The sequence below is a fragment of the Pongo abelii genome, chromosome 7 (genome assembly GCF_028885655.2).
Source record: "Pongo abelii isolate AG06213 chromosome 7, NHGRI_mPonAbe1-v2.0_pri, whole genome shotgun sequence".
Lineage (NCBI taxonomy): Eukaryota > Metazoa > Chordata > Mammalia > Primates > Hominidae > Pongo > Pongo abelii.
The window spans coordinates 88390339-88404685 of record NC_071992.2 but is presented as its reverse complement, the minus strand read 5'-3'; the positions used below and the strand labels follow the sequence as shown (position 1 = coordinate 88404685).

At 38.2% G+C, this 14347-nt stretch overlaps 1 protein-coding gene across 1 annotated transcript in view; it reads left to right on the top strand.

Annotated features, from left to right (window-relative positions):
• C7H8orf89 (chromosome 7 C8orf89 homolog) overlaps window positions 1-13382 on the top strand; it is a 52746-nt gene extending 39364 nt beyond the window's left edge. Inside the window, exon 5 of the mRNA XM_063726692.1 lies at window positions 7146-13382. Coding sequence (XP_063582762.1) covers window positions 7146-7300 — 155 coding nt within the window. The 3' untranslated portion in view covers window positions 7301-13382. The remainder of the gene's footprint in view (window positions 1-7145) is intronic.
• The last annotated feature ends 965 nt before the right edge of the window (window positions 13383-14347 follow it).

Here is a 14347-nt window from a genome sequence, read left to right as displayed (position 1 = left end):
CAACAGTCAAGCCAAGAGCCAAATCAGGAACACAATCCCATTTACAATTGGCACAAAAAGAATAATATACCTAGGAATACAGCTAACCAGGGAGGTGAATGATCTCTACAAGGAGAACTACAAAACACTGCTCAAATAAATCAGAGATGACACAAACAAGTGGAAAAACATTCTATGTTCATGGATAGGAAGACTCAATATAGTTAAAATAACTATACTACCCAAAGCAATTTATAAATTCAATGTGATTCCTATTAAACTACCAATGACATTCTTCATAGAACTAGAAAAAACTATTTTAAAATTCACATGAAATCAAAAAAGAGCCAAAATAGCCAAGGCAATCCTAAGCAAAAAGAACAAAGCTGGAGGTATCACACAACCCGACTTCAAACCATGGTACAGGGCTATGGTAACCAAAACAGCATGGTACTGGTACAAAAACAGACACATAGATCAATGGAACACAATAGAAAGATCAGAAATAAGGCCACACACCTACAACTATCTGATTCTCAACAAAGCTGACAAAAACAAGCAATGGGGAAAGGTCTCCCTATTCAATAAATGATGCTGGGCTAACTGGCTAGCCATATGCAGAAGATTAAAACTGGACCCCTTTCTTACACCATATACAAAAATCAACTCAAGATAGATTAAAGACTTAAATGTAAAACCCAAAACTATAAAACCATTGGAAGACAACCTAGGCAATACCATTCTAGACATAGGAACAGGCAAAGATTTCATGATGAAGATGCCAAAAGCAATGCCACGAAAGCAAAAATTGACAAATGGGAGCTAATTAAACTAAAGTGCTTTTGCACAGCAAAATAAACTATCAACAGAGTAAACAGACAACCTACAGAATGGAAGAAAAATTTTGCAAACTATGCATCTGACAAAGGTCTAATATCCAGCATCTATAAGGAATTTAAACAATGTATAAGAAAAAAATAACCTCATTAAAAAGTGGACAAAGGACATGAACAGACACTTTTCAAAAGAAGACATACATACAGCCAAACAAGCATATGAAAAAAAAGTTCAACATCACTGATCATTAGAGAAATGCAAATCAAAACCTCAATGAGATACCATCTCGCGTGAGTCAGAATGACTACTATCAAAAAGTAAAAAAATAACAGATGCTGGAGAGGTTACAAAGAAAAAGGAACATTTATACACTATTGGTGGGAATGTAAATTAGTTCAGCCATTGTAGGAAACAGTGTGGTGATTCCTCAAAGACCTAAAAACAGAAATGCCATTTGACCCAGAAATCCCATTACTGGGTATGTACCCAAAGGACTATGAATCCTTCTGTCATAAAGACACACGCATGCGTATGTTCACTGTAGCACTATTCACAATAGCAAAGACATGGAATCAACCTAAATGCCCGTCAATGGTAGACTGGATAAGGAAAATGTGGTACACATACGCCATGGAATACTATGCAGCCATAAAAAAGAACAAGATCATGTCCTTTGCAGGAACATGGATGGAGCTGGAGGCCATTATCCTTAGCAAACTAATGCAGGAACAGAAAACCAAATACCACATGTTCTCACTTATAAGTGGTAGCTAAGTGATGAGAACACATGGACACAGAGAGGAACAACAGATACTGGGGCCTACCTGAGTGTGGAGGGTGGGAGGTGGGAGAGGATCAGGAGAAATAACTAATGGGTACTAGGCTCAGTACTCAGGTGAAGAAATAATCTACACAACAAATCCCTGTGACACAAGTTTACCTATATAACAAACCTACACGTGTACCCCTGAACTTAAAAGTTAAAAAGAAAGTTAAAGATTTTTAAAACCTTATTTTAAATTTTTATCATAATCATACTTGTCTTCCTGTAATACACTCATACTTCCATGACTTTGGCTTATGGAATAATGGAGTTAACTGAACACCTCCAAACAAACAACCAAAACTAAAATTACTAAGTAATGCTTCTATTGACATTATTGGTAGCTGTCAGAATTGACTTGTTAGTAGCTCTGCAAGCTCAGTCTATGGAAGTTTATAAGTTTAAATGTTCATGAACTTTTCCTTGGATGTTTTCTCTCTCTTAATTTCATATACTAAAACAACTTCTGTAATCAACAGACAGTGTAAAATAAAAATATAAATGTTAATTAGAACAAAAGACATTGCTGACTGGGCGCGGTGGCTCACGCCTGTAATCCTAATGCTTTGGGAGGCCAAAGTGAGCAGATCATGAGGTCAGGAGTTTGAGACCAGCCTGGCCAACATGGTGAAACCCCGTCTCTACTAAAAATACAAAAATTAGCCGGGCGTGGTGGCGTGCGCCTGTAATCTCAGCTACTCAAGCAGCTAAGGCAGGAGAATCTCTTGAACCTGGGAGACGGAGGTTGCAGTGAGCCGAGATTGTGCCACTGCACTCTAGCCTGGGCGACAGAGTCTCAAACAAACAAACAAAAAACCCAAAAGACATTGCTTTGAATCTCGGCCCAAATGAACATTTGCCAGCCTCTTTTCTAACATTATGGCTTCTGTGTCTTATTCACTCACCTTCATATCCCTACAGTGCCCACACTAGTTTCTGCAACAAAGTAAGTCTTCAGTAAATACTTATTATTACTTATTTTAATGTGAAGAATAACATTTACAGATTTTGTAATGTTAAGTCACTCTTGCATTCCTGAAATACACCCAATTTAGAAATGATTTATTATTTGTTTATATTCTGCCACATTTAATTTGCTAATATCTCATTTGGAATTTTTTACCTATGCTGGTAAGTGCAGTGAGATTGCCATGAATTTTCTTTTTTGTTCTGTCCTTGTCTGGATTCAGTGTCCACATTATAATGACTTTGTGGAATGAATTGGGGACTATTCGTTCTCTTTCTGTTCTCTGAAGGATATGACCTAAAATTGGAATGATTTTTCTCTCGAAAGTTTGAGGAAATTCATTTGTAAAATTCATTTGGGTTACTTGTTTTCTTTGGGAGAATCTTTAATATTGGCTCAATCATTTTAAATTTAGGACTTTTAAGGTATTCTAATTTTTCAATCAGTTTTGGTAAGTTATATTGTCTAGAAACTTGCATTTTGTCTAAGTTTTAAAAATTTATTAGCATAAAGTTTTGTCTTTGCTTTGTCTGTAATTCTGTTCCTCTTTTCGCAATATTACATATTTGTGCCTTCTTTTATTTTCTTGAGTAATGTCACCAGAGGCTTTCCTTTTTTATTAGTTTTTTCAATGAAGAGCTTTTGTCTTTTTAAAAAATCCCTTTTATTGTAACTTGGTTTTCTACTTCATTGATTTCTCCCCTTTCCTATATTATCTTTTTCCTCCATGTTCTTTGGGTTTACTCTTTTCCTACTGTGTATCTAATACCTATGTTTTAAATTTTCAACCTTCTTTTCTAACATAGACATTTTAGGGTATAAACCTCTCTATATACAACTTTTGCTCCATTACACAACTTTTGTGATATTTATCATTTAGCAACAAATATTTGTATGTTTATTACGATTTGTTTTTTGACTGATAATTTAGAAAATGTGTTGATATGGTTTGACTGTGTCCCCATCAAAATCTCATCTTGAATTGTAGTTCCCGTAGTTCCCATGTGTTGTGGGATGGACTCAGTGGGAGATAATTGAATCATGGGGGCGGTTCCCCCATACCGTTCTCATGGTAGTGAGTAAGTCTCACGAGATCTGATGGTTTTATAAGAGGAAACCCCTTTTGCTTTGTTCTCATTCTCTCTTATCTGCTGCCATGTAAGACATGCCTTTTGCCTTCTGGTGTGATTGTGAGGCCTCCCCAGCCATGTGGAACTGTGAGTCCATTAAACCTCTTTTTCTTTACAAGTTACCCAGTTTCAGTTATGTCCTTATCAGCAGCGTAAAAATGGATTAATACATGTGTACAAATTTCTAAATATTTCAGAATTTTAAATTTATCTTATTATTAACTTCCAACTTAATTGCATTTGTGTGTATGATACTGATTCTTTGAAGTTTTTTCAGGTTTGCCTAATGCCTGGAATCTAGTTATTTTGCTGCCAGAGGGTCTTTTAAAGTGTCAAGTCCATTGTACTGCTAAGAACAGAAGTCCTGATCATATTCTTAACTCTCAGCTGTTTCTCTCTGAACTTCTCACTCATATTACCCCTGCAAACAAAACAAAACAAACAGAAAAATAACAACTACATTGGAAAATTGAAGATAGTGCTTTTTTTGACACTTGAAACTGAAGTTAAATAATAATATTTTAAAGCAATATAGGTCAGTATATTATTCTCAAAGCTGCATATATGTTTTTAAATAGAAATATTTCTACATATTTATGTATTTAGGGGTAATATGTAGTGATTGGAACTTTGATAAATCTGGGTTCAAATCCTAACTCTGATAGTTACTAAGTATATGCACTCGGGCAAGTTATTTAGCATCCCTAAATTGTCTTTTTAAAATCTGTAACTCAAGATAGTACAGATGACTATTTCATAGTGTTGTTGTATGGATAAAACAGATGTAAAGTACTTGACAAAGATCATTCAACAAATGCTATCTGTTGTCATTACTACCACCCTATTATAGAAGCTTGATTAACGCTATTTCAGTTAAGTGAATGATTTTATTTTACTTTACAATTTTACTTCACTTAGCATTTCTGAGAAATGTTTTTATTTGAAGAAAATAACTTGATAGGCATGTAAAATATGAAATGAGTTAATTATTTATGGAGATTATGCCTTTTACTTTGAAATAAATCTCACAGTTGTCCCATGTTTTAAAAAGTATTGTACAAAATCAGATTAAGTTGGTGCAAAAGTAATTGCGGTTTTTAGAACTGCAATTACTTTTGCACCAAAGTAATTTTATATAATTAAATACAAGCATTAAAGGTTTTTTAGATAAATATTTTTTGAGGCATATAGTCATTTTACAAAGTAGCATTAAAACCGAGTGCGGTGGCTCATGCCTGTAATCCCAGCACTTTGGGAGGCTGAGATAGGCAGGTCACTTGAGGCCAGGAGTTTGAGATCTGCCTGGACAACATGGTGAAACCCTGTCTCTACTAAAAATACAAAAACTAGCTGGGCATGATGGCACATGCCTGTAGTCCCAGCTACTCAGGAGGCTGAGGCATGAGAATCACTTGAACCCGGGAAGTGGAGGTTGCAGTGAGCCAAGATTGCACCACTGCACTCCAGCCTGGGTGACAGAGCAAGATTCCATCCTCCATCTCAAAAAAAAGAAAAGAAAAAGAAAGTAAACATGGCATTTTTAATTCAAAATATGTGTTATATCAAAAACGAATCTTTTTTAAAATTTTCTGGGTACATGGTAGGTGTATTTATTTATGAGGTGTATGAGATATTTTGATACAGGCATACAACGTGTAATAATCACATTCACGTGAATGGAGTATCTATCCCCTCAGGCATTTATCCTTTGTGTTACAAACAATCAAATTATACTCTTAAAGTTATTTTTAAATGTACAATTAGATCATTGTTGACTATAATTGCCCTGTTGTGCTATCAAATACGTGTTCTTATTCATTCTTTGTATTTTTTGTACCTATAAACCATCCCCACTTCCCCCCCATCTCTCCTCCACTATCCTTCCCAGCCTCTGGTAACCATCTTTCGAGTCTCTATCTCCATGAGTTCAATTGTTCTAGTTTTTAGCACCCACAAATAACTGAGAATATGTGAAATTTGTCTTTCTGTACCTGGCTTATTTAACCTAACATAATGATCTCCAATTCCAACCATAATGTTGCAAATGACAGGATCTCATTTTTTTATGGCTGAATAGTACTCCATTGTGTATATGTACAACATTTTCTTCATCCATTCATCTGTTGATGGACACTTCAGTTGCTTCCAAATCTTTGCCATTGTGAACAGTGCTGCAGTAAACACAGGAGTGCCCATACCTCTTTGATATACCGATTTCCTTTCTTTTGGGTATATGTCTAGCAATGGGATTGCTGGACCATATGGTAGCTCCATTTTTGGTTTTCTGAGAAACCTCCAAACTGTTCTCCACAGTGGTTGTACTAATTTACATCTCCACTAACAGTGAATGAGGGTTCCCTTTTTTCTCTGCATCCTTGCCAGCATGTGTTATTTCCTGTCTTTTAGATAAAAGCCATTTTAATTGGGGTGAAATTATATCTCATTGTAGTTTTGATGTCTTTGATAATCAGTGATGTTGACCACATTTCATATGCCTGTTTGCTGTTTGCATATCTTCTTTTCAGAAATGTCTGTTCAGGTCTTTTGGCCCATTTATTTAATTAATTAATTTTTATTAACATGAGAGTTTAAATGAGACAGGGTCTTGCTATGTTGCCCAGGCTGGTCTTGAACTTCTGAGCTCAAGGGATCTGCTCACTTCAGCCTCCCAAAGTGCTGGGATTATAGACACGAGCCACCCCTTTTGCCCATTTTAAAATGGGATTATTAGACTTTTCCCATAGAGTTGTTTAAGCTCCTTATATATTCTGGTTGTTAATCCCTTGTCAGATGGGTAGTTTGCAAAGATTTTCTCCCATTCTGTAGGTTCTTTTCATTTTGTTGATTGTTTCCTTTACTGTGCAGACGCTTTTTATTAATAACTTGATGTGATCCCATTTGTCCATTTTTGCTTTAATTGCCTGTGCTTCTGGGGTATTACTCAGGAAATCTTTGACCACTCCCATGTCCTAGAGAGTTTCCCCAATTTTTTCTTTTAGTATTCATAGTTTGAGGTCTTAGATTTAAGTCTTTAATCCATTTTGATTTTATTTTTTTACATGGCGAGAGATGGGATCTGGTTTTTTTTCTGCATAATCTCCAGTTTTATAATATCCATAATACCCAGTTTCCCCAGCACCATTTACTGATGAGACTGTCTTTTCCCTAGTGTATATTCTTGGCACTTATGTTAAAAATGAATCCACTATAGATGTATAGATTTGTTTCTGTGTTGTTTATTCTGTTCCATTGGTCTGTGTGTCTGTTTTTATGCATGCTTTTTTTGGGGGTTAGTATAGCTCTGTAGTATAAGAACTAGTAGTGTGTGATAGTCATTTGTGGAAGAAATATTTCAGTCACATTATATTTAATAGAATATTATTCATGTGTACTTAATTCATTTTAATAGCTGACTCCCCACCTCCTCCTCCGGGTTCTGGCTTCAGTGATCCTCTCACTGGAGCACCATCTCAATACTTAGAGAGACTTTCCAAAATAGCCATATTGGAATATGATACCATTCGTCAGGAAACAACCAAAAAATCAAACAAAAGCAAGAAATGAGACCTCCGAGACTGCTGAAAAATGTCGTACAGTGTGATGCTTTCTTCAGTGACTTTTAAGCTTTATATTTCCTTTTTTTATGTGACACGATGCAAAATGATTTATATAAAAATGGAAAAGTAAATAAGAAATAAATATTTTACATTATAGATGAGTCATTTGTATTTTGTTAACATTACAGAGACAAATTATATTTTTTCCTTATTTATGTTGAAGGACTATAAATTATGGTTTATGGGAAAATAAGCATAAGATAAATTTTATTCCGTGAATTTTATGTACATTGATTGTGTGTTTTGATTCAATTTGATACTCTTGAGTGTCTATTTTGTGCAATGACTTTGGCTAGCTGCTGGGGAAGATTGAAGAAAAAGTGAGGTCTTGAGGGCAGTGCAAGATGGCCAAATAGGAACAGCTCCGGTCTGCAGCTCCCAGCGTGATTGACACAGAAGACGGGTGATTTCTGCATTTCCAACTGAGGTACCTGGTTCATCTCATTGGGACTGGTTGAACAGTGGGTGCAGCCCCTGGAGGATGAACTGAAGCAGGGCAGGGCGTTGCCTCACCCGGGAAGTGCAAGGGGTTGGGGGATTTCCCTTTCCTAGCCAAGGGAAGCTGTGACAGACTGTACCTGGAAAAATGGGACACTCCTGCCCAAATACTGTGCTTTTCCCAAGGTCTTAGCAACTGGCAGACAGGGAGATTCTCTCCTGTGCCTGGCTTGGCAGGTCCCATGCCCATGGAGCCTTGCTCACTGCTAGCAAAGCAGTCTGAGATCTAACTGCGAGGTGGCAGTCTGGCTGGGGGAGGGGCGTCTGCCGTTGCTGAGGCTTGAGTAGGTAAACAAAGCAGCCAGGAAGCTCGAACTGGGCAGAGCCCACCGCAGCTCAGCAAGGCCTCTAGAGATTCCACCTCTGTGGGCAGGGCATAGCTGAACAAAAGGCAGCAGACAGCTTCTGCAGACTTAAACGTCCCTGTTTGACAGCTCTGAAGACAGCAGTGGTTCTCCCAGCATGGTATTTGAGCTCTGAGAACGGGCAGACTGCCTTCTTAAGTGAGTCCCTGACTCCTGTGTAGCCTAACTGGGAGACACCTCCCAATAGGGGCCGACAGACACCTCATATAGGTGGGTGCCCCTCTGGGACTAAGCTTCCAGAGGAAGGATCAGGCAGCAATATTTGCTGTTCTGCAACATTTGCTGTTCTGCAGCCTCCACTGGTAAACAGGGTCTGGAGTGGACCTCCAGCAAACTCCAACAGACCTGCAGCTGTTGCAGCTGTTCTGCAGCCTCTGCTGGTGAACAGGGTCTGGAGTGGACCTCCCAGGCAAACGGTCTGGAGTGGACCTCCAGCAAACTCCAACAGACCTGCAGCTGAGGGACCTAACTATTGGAAGGAAAACTAACAAACAGAAAGGAATAGCACCAACATCAACAAAAAGGACATCTACACCAAAACCCCATCTGTAGGTCACCAACATCAAAGACCAAAGGTAGACAAAACCACAAAGATGGGGAGAAACCAAAGCAGAAAAGCCGAAAATTCTGAAAACCAGAGCGCCTCTTCTCCTCCAAAGGATTGCAGCTCCTTGCCAGCAATGGAACAAAGCTGGATGGAGAATGATTTTGACTAGTTGACAGAAGTAAGCTTCAGAAGGTTGGTAATAACAAACTTCTCTGAGCTAAAGGAGCATGTTCAAACCCATTGCAAGGACGCTAAAAACCTTGAAAAAAGGTTAGATGACTGGCTACCTAGAATAAACAGTGTAGAGAAGACCTTAAATGACCTGGTGGAGCTGAAAACCATGGCATGAGAACTTCGTGGCTCATGCACAAGCTTCAATAGCCGATTCGATCAAGTGGAAGAAAGGGTATCAGTGATTGAAGATCAAATTAATGAAATAAAGCAAGAAGAGAAGTTTAGAGAAAAAAGAGTAAAAAGAAACAAACAAAGCCTCCAAGAAATATGGGACTATGTGAAAAGACCAAATCTGTGTTTCATTGGTGTACCTGAAACTGATGGGGAGAATGGAACCAAGTTGGAAAACACTCTGCAGGATATTATCCAGGAGAACTTCTCCAACCTAGCAAGGCAGGCCAACATTCAAATTCAGGAAATACAGAGAACACCACAAAGATACTCCTCAAGAAGAGCAACCCCAAGACACATAATTGTCAGATTCACCAAGGTTGAAATGAAGGAAAAAATGGTAAAGGTAGCCAGAGAGAAAGGTTGGGTTACCCACAAAGGGAAACCCATCAGACTAACAGTGGGTCTCTTGGCAGAAACCTTACAAGCCGGAAGATAGTGGGGGCCAATATTCAGCATTCTTATAGAAAATAATTTTCAACCCAGAATTTCATATCTAGCCAAACTAAGTTTCATAAGTGAAGGAGAAAAAAAATCCTTTGCAGACAAGCAAATGCTGAGAGAGTCTGTCACCACCAGGCCTGCCTTACAAGAGCTCCTGAAGGAAGCACTAAATATGGAAAGAAACAACCAGTACCAGCCACTGCAAAAACATGCCAAATAGTAAAGACCACTGATGCTATGAAGAAACTGCATCAATAATGGGCAAAATAACCAGCTAACATCATAATGACAGGATCAAATTCACACATAACAATATTAACCTTAAATGTAAAGGGGCTAAATGCCCCAATTAAAAGACATAGACTGACAAATTGGATAAAGAGTCAAGATCCATCAGTGTGCTATATTCAGGAGACCCATCTCACATGCAGAGACACACATAGGCTCAAAATAAAGGGATGGAGGAAGATCTACCAAGCAAATGGAAAGCAAAAAAAGCAGGGGTTGCAATCCTAGTCTCTGATAAAACAGACTTTAAACCAACAAAGATTGAAAGACACAAAGAAGGCCATTACATAATGGTAAAGGGATCAATTCAACAAGAAGAGCTAACTATCCTAAATATATATGCATCCAATACAGGAGCATCCAGATTCATAAAGCAAGTCCTTAGAGACCTACAAAGAGACTTAGATTCCCACACAATAATAATGAGAGACTTTAACACTGCACTGTGAATATTAGACAGATCAACGAGACAGAAGGTTAACAAGGATATCCGGGACTTGAACTCAGCTCTGCACCAAGCAGACCTAATAGACATCTACAGAACTCCACACTCCAAATCAACAGAATATACATTCTTCTCAGCACCACATCGGACTTATTCTAAAATTGACCACATAATTAGAAGTAAAGCACTCCTCAGCAAATGTAAAAGAACAGAAATCACAACAAACTGTCTCTCGGACCACAGTGCAATCAAACTAGAACTCAGGATTAAGAAACTCACTCAAAACCGCTCAACTACATGGAAACTGAACAACCTGCTCCTGAATGACTACTGGGTAAATAACGAAATGAAGGCAGAAATAAAGATGTTCTTTGAAACCAGTGAGAACAAAGACAAAACGTACCAGAATCTCTGGGACACATTTAAAGCAGTGTGTAGAGGGAAATTTATAGCACTAAATGCTCACAAGAGAAAGCAGGAAAGATCTAAAATTGACACCCTAACATCACAATTAAAAGAACTAGAGAAGCAAGAGCAAACAAATCCAAAAGCTAGAAGAAGGCAAGAAATAACAAAGATCAGAGCAGAACTGAAGGAGATAGAGACACAAAAAACCCTTCAAAAAATCAATGAATCCAGGAGCTGGTTTTTTGAAAAGATCAACAAAATTGATAGAACACTAGCAAGACTAATAGAGAAGAAAAAGAGAAGAATCAAATAGAAGCAATAAAAAATGATAGACCACTGATCCCACAGAAATACGAACTACCATCAGAGAATACTATAAATACCTTTACACAAATAAACTAGAAAATCTAGAAGAAATGGATAAATTTCTGGACACATACACTCTCCCAAGACTAAACCAGGAAGAAGCTGAATCTCTGAATAGACCAATAACAGGCTCTGAAATTGAGGCAATAATTAATAGCCTACCAACCAAAAAAAGTCCAGGACCAGACGGATTCACAGCTGAATTCTACCAGAGGTACAAAGAGAAGCTGGTACCATTCCTTCTGAAACTATTCCAGTCGATAGAAAAAGAGGGTATGCTCCCTAACTCATTTTATTAGGCCAACATCATCCTTATAGCAAAGCCTGGCAGACACACAACAAAAAAAGAGAATTTTAGACCAATATCCCTGATGAACATCAATGCAAAAATCCTCAATAAAATACTGGCAAACCGAATCCAGCAGCACATGAAAAATTTTATCCACCATGATCAAGTTGGCTTCATCCCTGGGATGCAAGGCTGGTTCAACATATGCAAATCAATAAATGTAACCCATCACATAAACAGAACCAATGACAAAAACCACATGATTATCTCAATAGACGCAGAAAAGGCCTTTGACAAAATTCAACATCCCTTCATGCTAAAAACTCTCAATAAACTAGGTATTGATGGAACGTATCTCAAAATTATAAGAGCTGTTTATGATAAACCCACAGCCAATAACATACTGAATGGGCAAAAACTGGAAACACTCCGTTTGACAACCGGCACAAGACAAGGATGCCCTCTCTCACCACTCCTATTCAACATAGTGTTGGAAGTTCTGGCCAGGGCAATCAGGCAAGAGAAAGAAATAAAGCATATTCAATTAGGAAAAGAGGAAGTCAAATTGTCCCTGTTTGCAGATGACATGATTGTATACTTAGAAAACTCCATTGTCTCAGCCCAAAATCTCCTTAAGCTGATAAGCAACTTCAGCAACATCTCAGGATACAACATCAATGTGCAAAAATCACAAGCATTCCTATACACCAATAACAGACAGAGAGCCAAAGATGAGTGAACTCCCATTCACAATTGCTACAAAGAGAATAAAATACCTAGGAATCCAACTTACAAGGGATGTGAAGGACCTCTTCAAGAAGAACTACAAACCGCTGCTCAATGAAATTAAAGAGGAGAGAGACAAGTGGAAGAACATTCCATGCTCATGGATAGGAAGAATCAATATCATGAAAATGGCCGTACCCCCACAAGGTAATTTATAGATTCAATGCCATCTGCATTAAGCTACCAATGACTTTCTTCACACAATTGGAAAGAAACTATTTTAAATTTCATATGGAACCAAAAAAGAGCCCACATTGCCAAGACAATCCTAAGCAAAAAGAACAAACCTGGAGGCATCATGCTACCTGACTTCAAACTATACTACAAAGCTACAGTAACCAAAACAGCATAGTACTGGTATCAAAACAGAGATATAGACCAATGGAACAGAACAGAGGCCTCAGAAATAACACCACACATCTACAATCATCTGATCTTTGACAAACCTGACAAAAACAAGAAATGGGGAAAGGATTCCCTATTTAATAAGTGGTGCTGGGAAAACTGGATAGCCATATGTAGAAAGCTGAAACTGGATCCCTTCCTTACACCTTATACAAAAATTAATTAAAGATGGATTAAAGACTTAAACGTTAGACCTAAAACCATAAAAACCCTAAAAGAATACCTAGGCAATACCATTCAGGACATAGGCATGGGCAAGGACTTCATGACTAAAACACCAAAAGCAATGGCAACAAAAGCCAAAATAGACAAATAGGATCTAATTAAACGAAAGAGCTTCTGCACAGCAAAAGAAACTACCATCAGAGTGAACAGGCAACATACAGAATGGGAGAACATTTTTGCAATCTACCCATCTCACAAAGGGCCAATATCCAGAATCTACAAAGAACTCAAACAAATTTACAAGAAAAAACAACCCCATCAAAAAGTGAGCAAAGGATATGAATAGACACTTCTCAAAAGAAGACATTTATGCAGCCAAAAGACACATGAAAAAAGGCTCATCATCACTGGTCATGAGAGAAATGCAAATCAAAACCACAATGAGATACCATCTCATGCCAGTTAGAATGGCAATCATTAAAATGTCAGGAAACAACAGATGCTAGAGAGGATGTGGAGAAATAGGAATGCTTTTACACTGTTGGTAGGAATGTAAATTAGTTCAACCATTGTGGAAGACAGTGTGGCAATTCCTCAAGGATCTAGAACTAGAAATACCATTTGACCCAGTAATCCCATTACTGGGTATATACCCAAAGGATTATAAATCATGCTACTATAAAGACACATGCACATGTAGGTTTATTGTGGCACTATTCACAATAGCAAAGACTTGGAACCAACCCAAATGTCCATCAATGATAGACTGGATTAAGAAAATATGGCATATATACACCATAGAATACTATGCAGCCATAAAAAAGGATGAGTTCATGTCCTTTGCAGGGACATGGATAGAGCTGGAAACTATCATTCTCAGCAAACTATCACAAAGACAGAAAACCAAACACCGCATGTTCTCAGTCATAGGTGGAATTGAGCAATGAGAACACTTGGACACAGGGTGGGGAACATCACACACCAGGGTCTGTCAGGGGGTGGGGGTCTGGGGGAGGGATAGCATTAGGAGAAATACCTAATGTAAATGACGAGTTGATGGATGCAACAAACCAACATGACACATGTATACCTATGTATCAAACCTGCCCCTTGTGCACATGTACCCTAGAACTTAAAGTGTGATGATAATAATAATAATAAAAAGTGAGGTCTTATTGTTGAGGTCATAAAAATTTCTTCCTTTTCCCTGCTTGAGTTTGGAAACAGTTGCTAGATAAGTATTCAAGCAGATGACAATGAAAATTTAGCTTGGTTTGCTGATCAATGCAGGGTAGGAAGCCCTGTCTTAGATGTGTAGCAATAGGGGGCTTCCCATTACTGGCCTTCAGAATCGGGCAGATGGACATGCACAGGTAGTGTGAACACCCTCAGTCTCACCTGCACATCAGCGCCTTTACTGCCAAGCATAACAGGGCCTCTTCACTGTGTAGACAGGCAGGTCCCTGAGGAGAAAGGGAGGTGGGGACAGATGCTCTTCATCTCTATGGAGAGGAGAAAGAAAGTCTAGGTCAAGAGGAAAACCCCTTTTCGAAAAAGCCTGAGGAGTGGGGAAAAGTGTACAT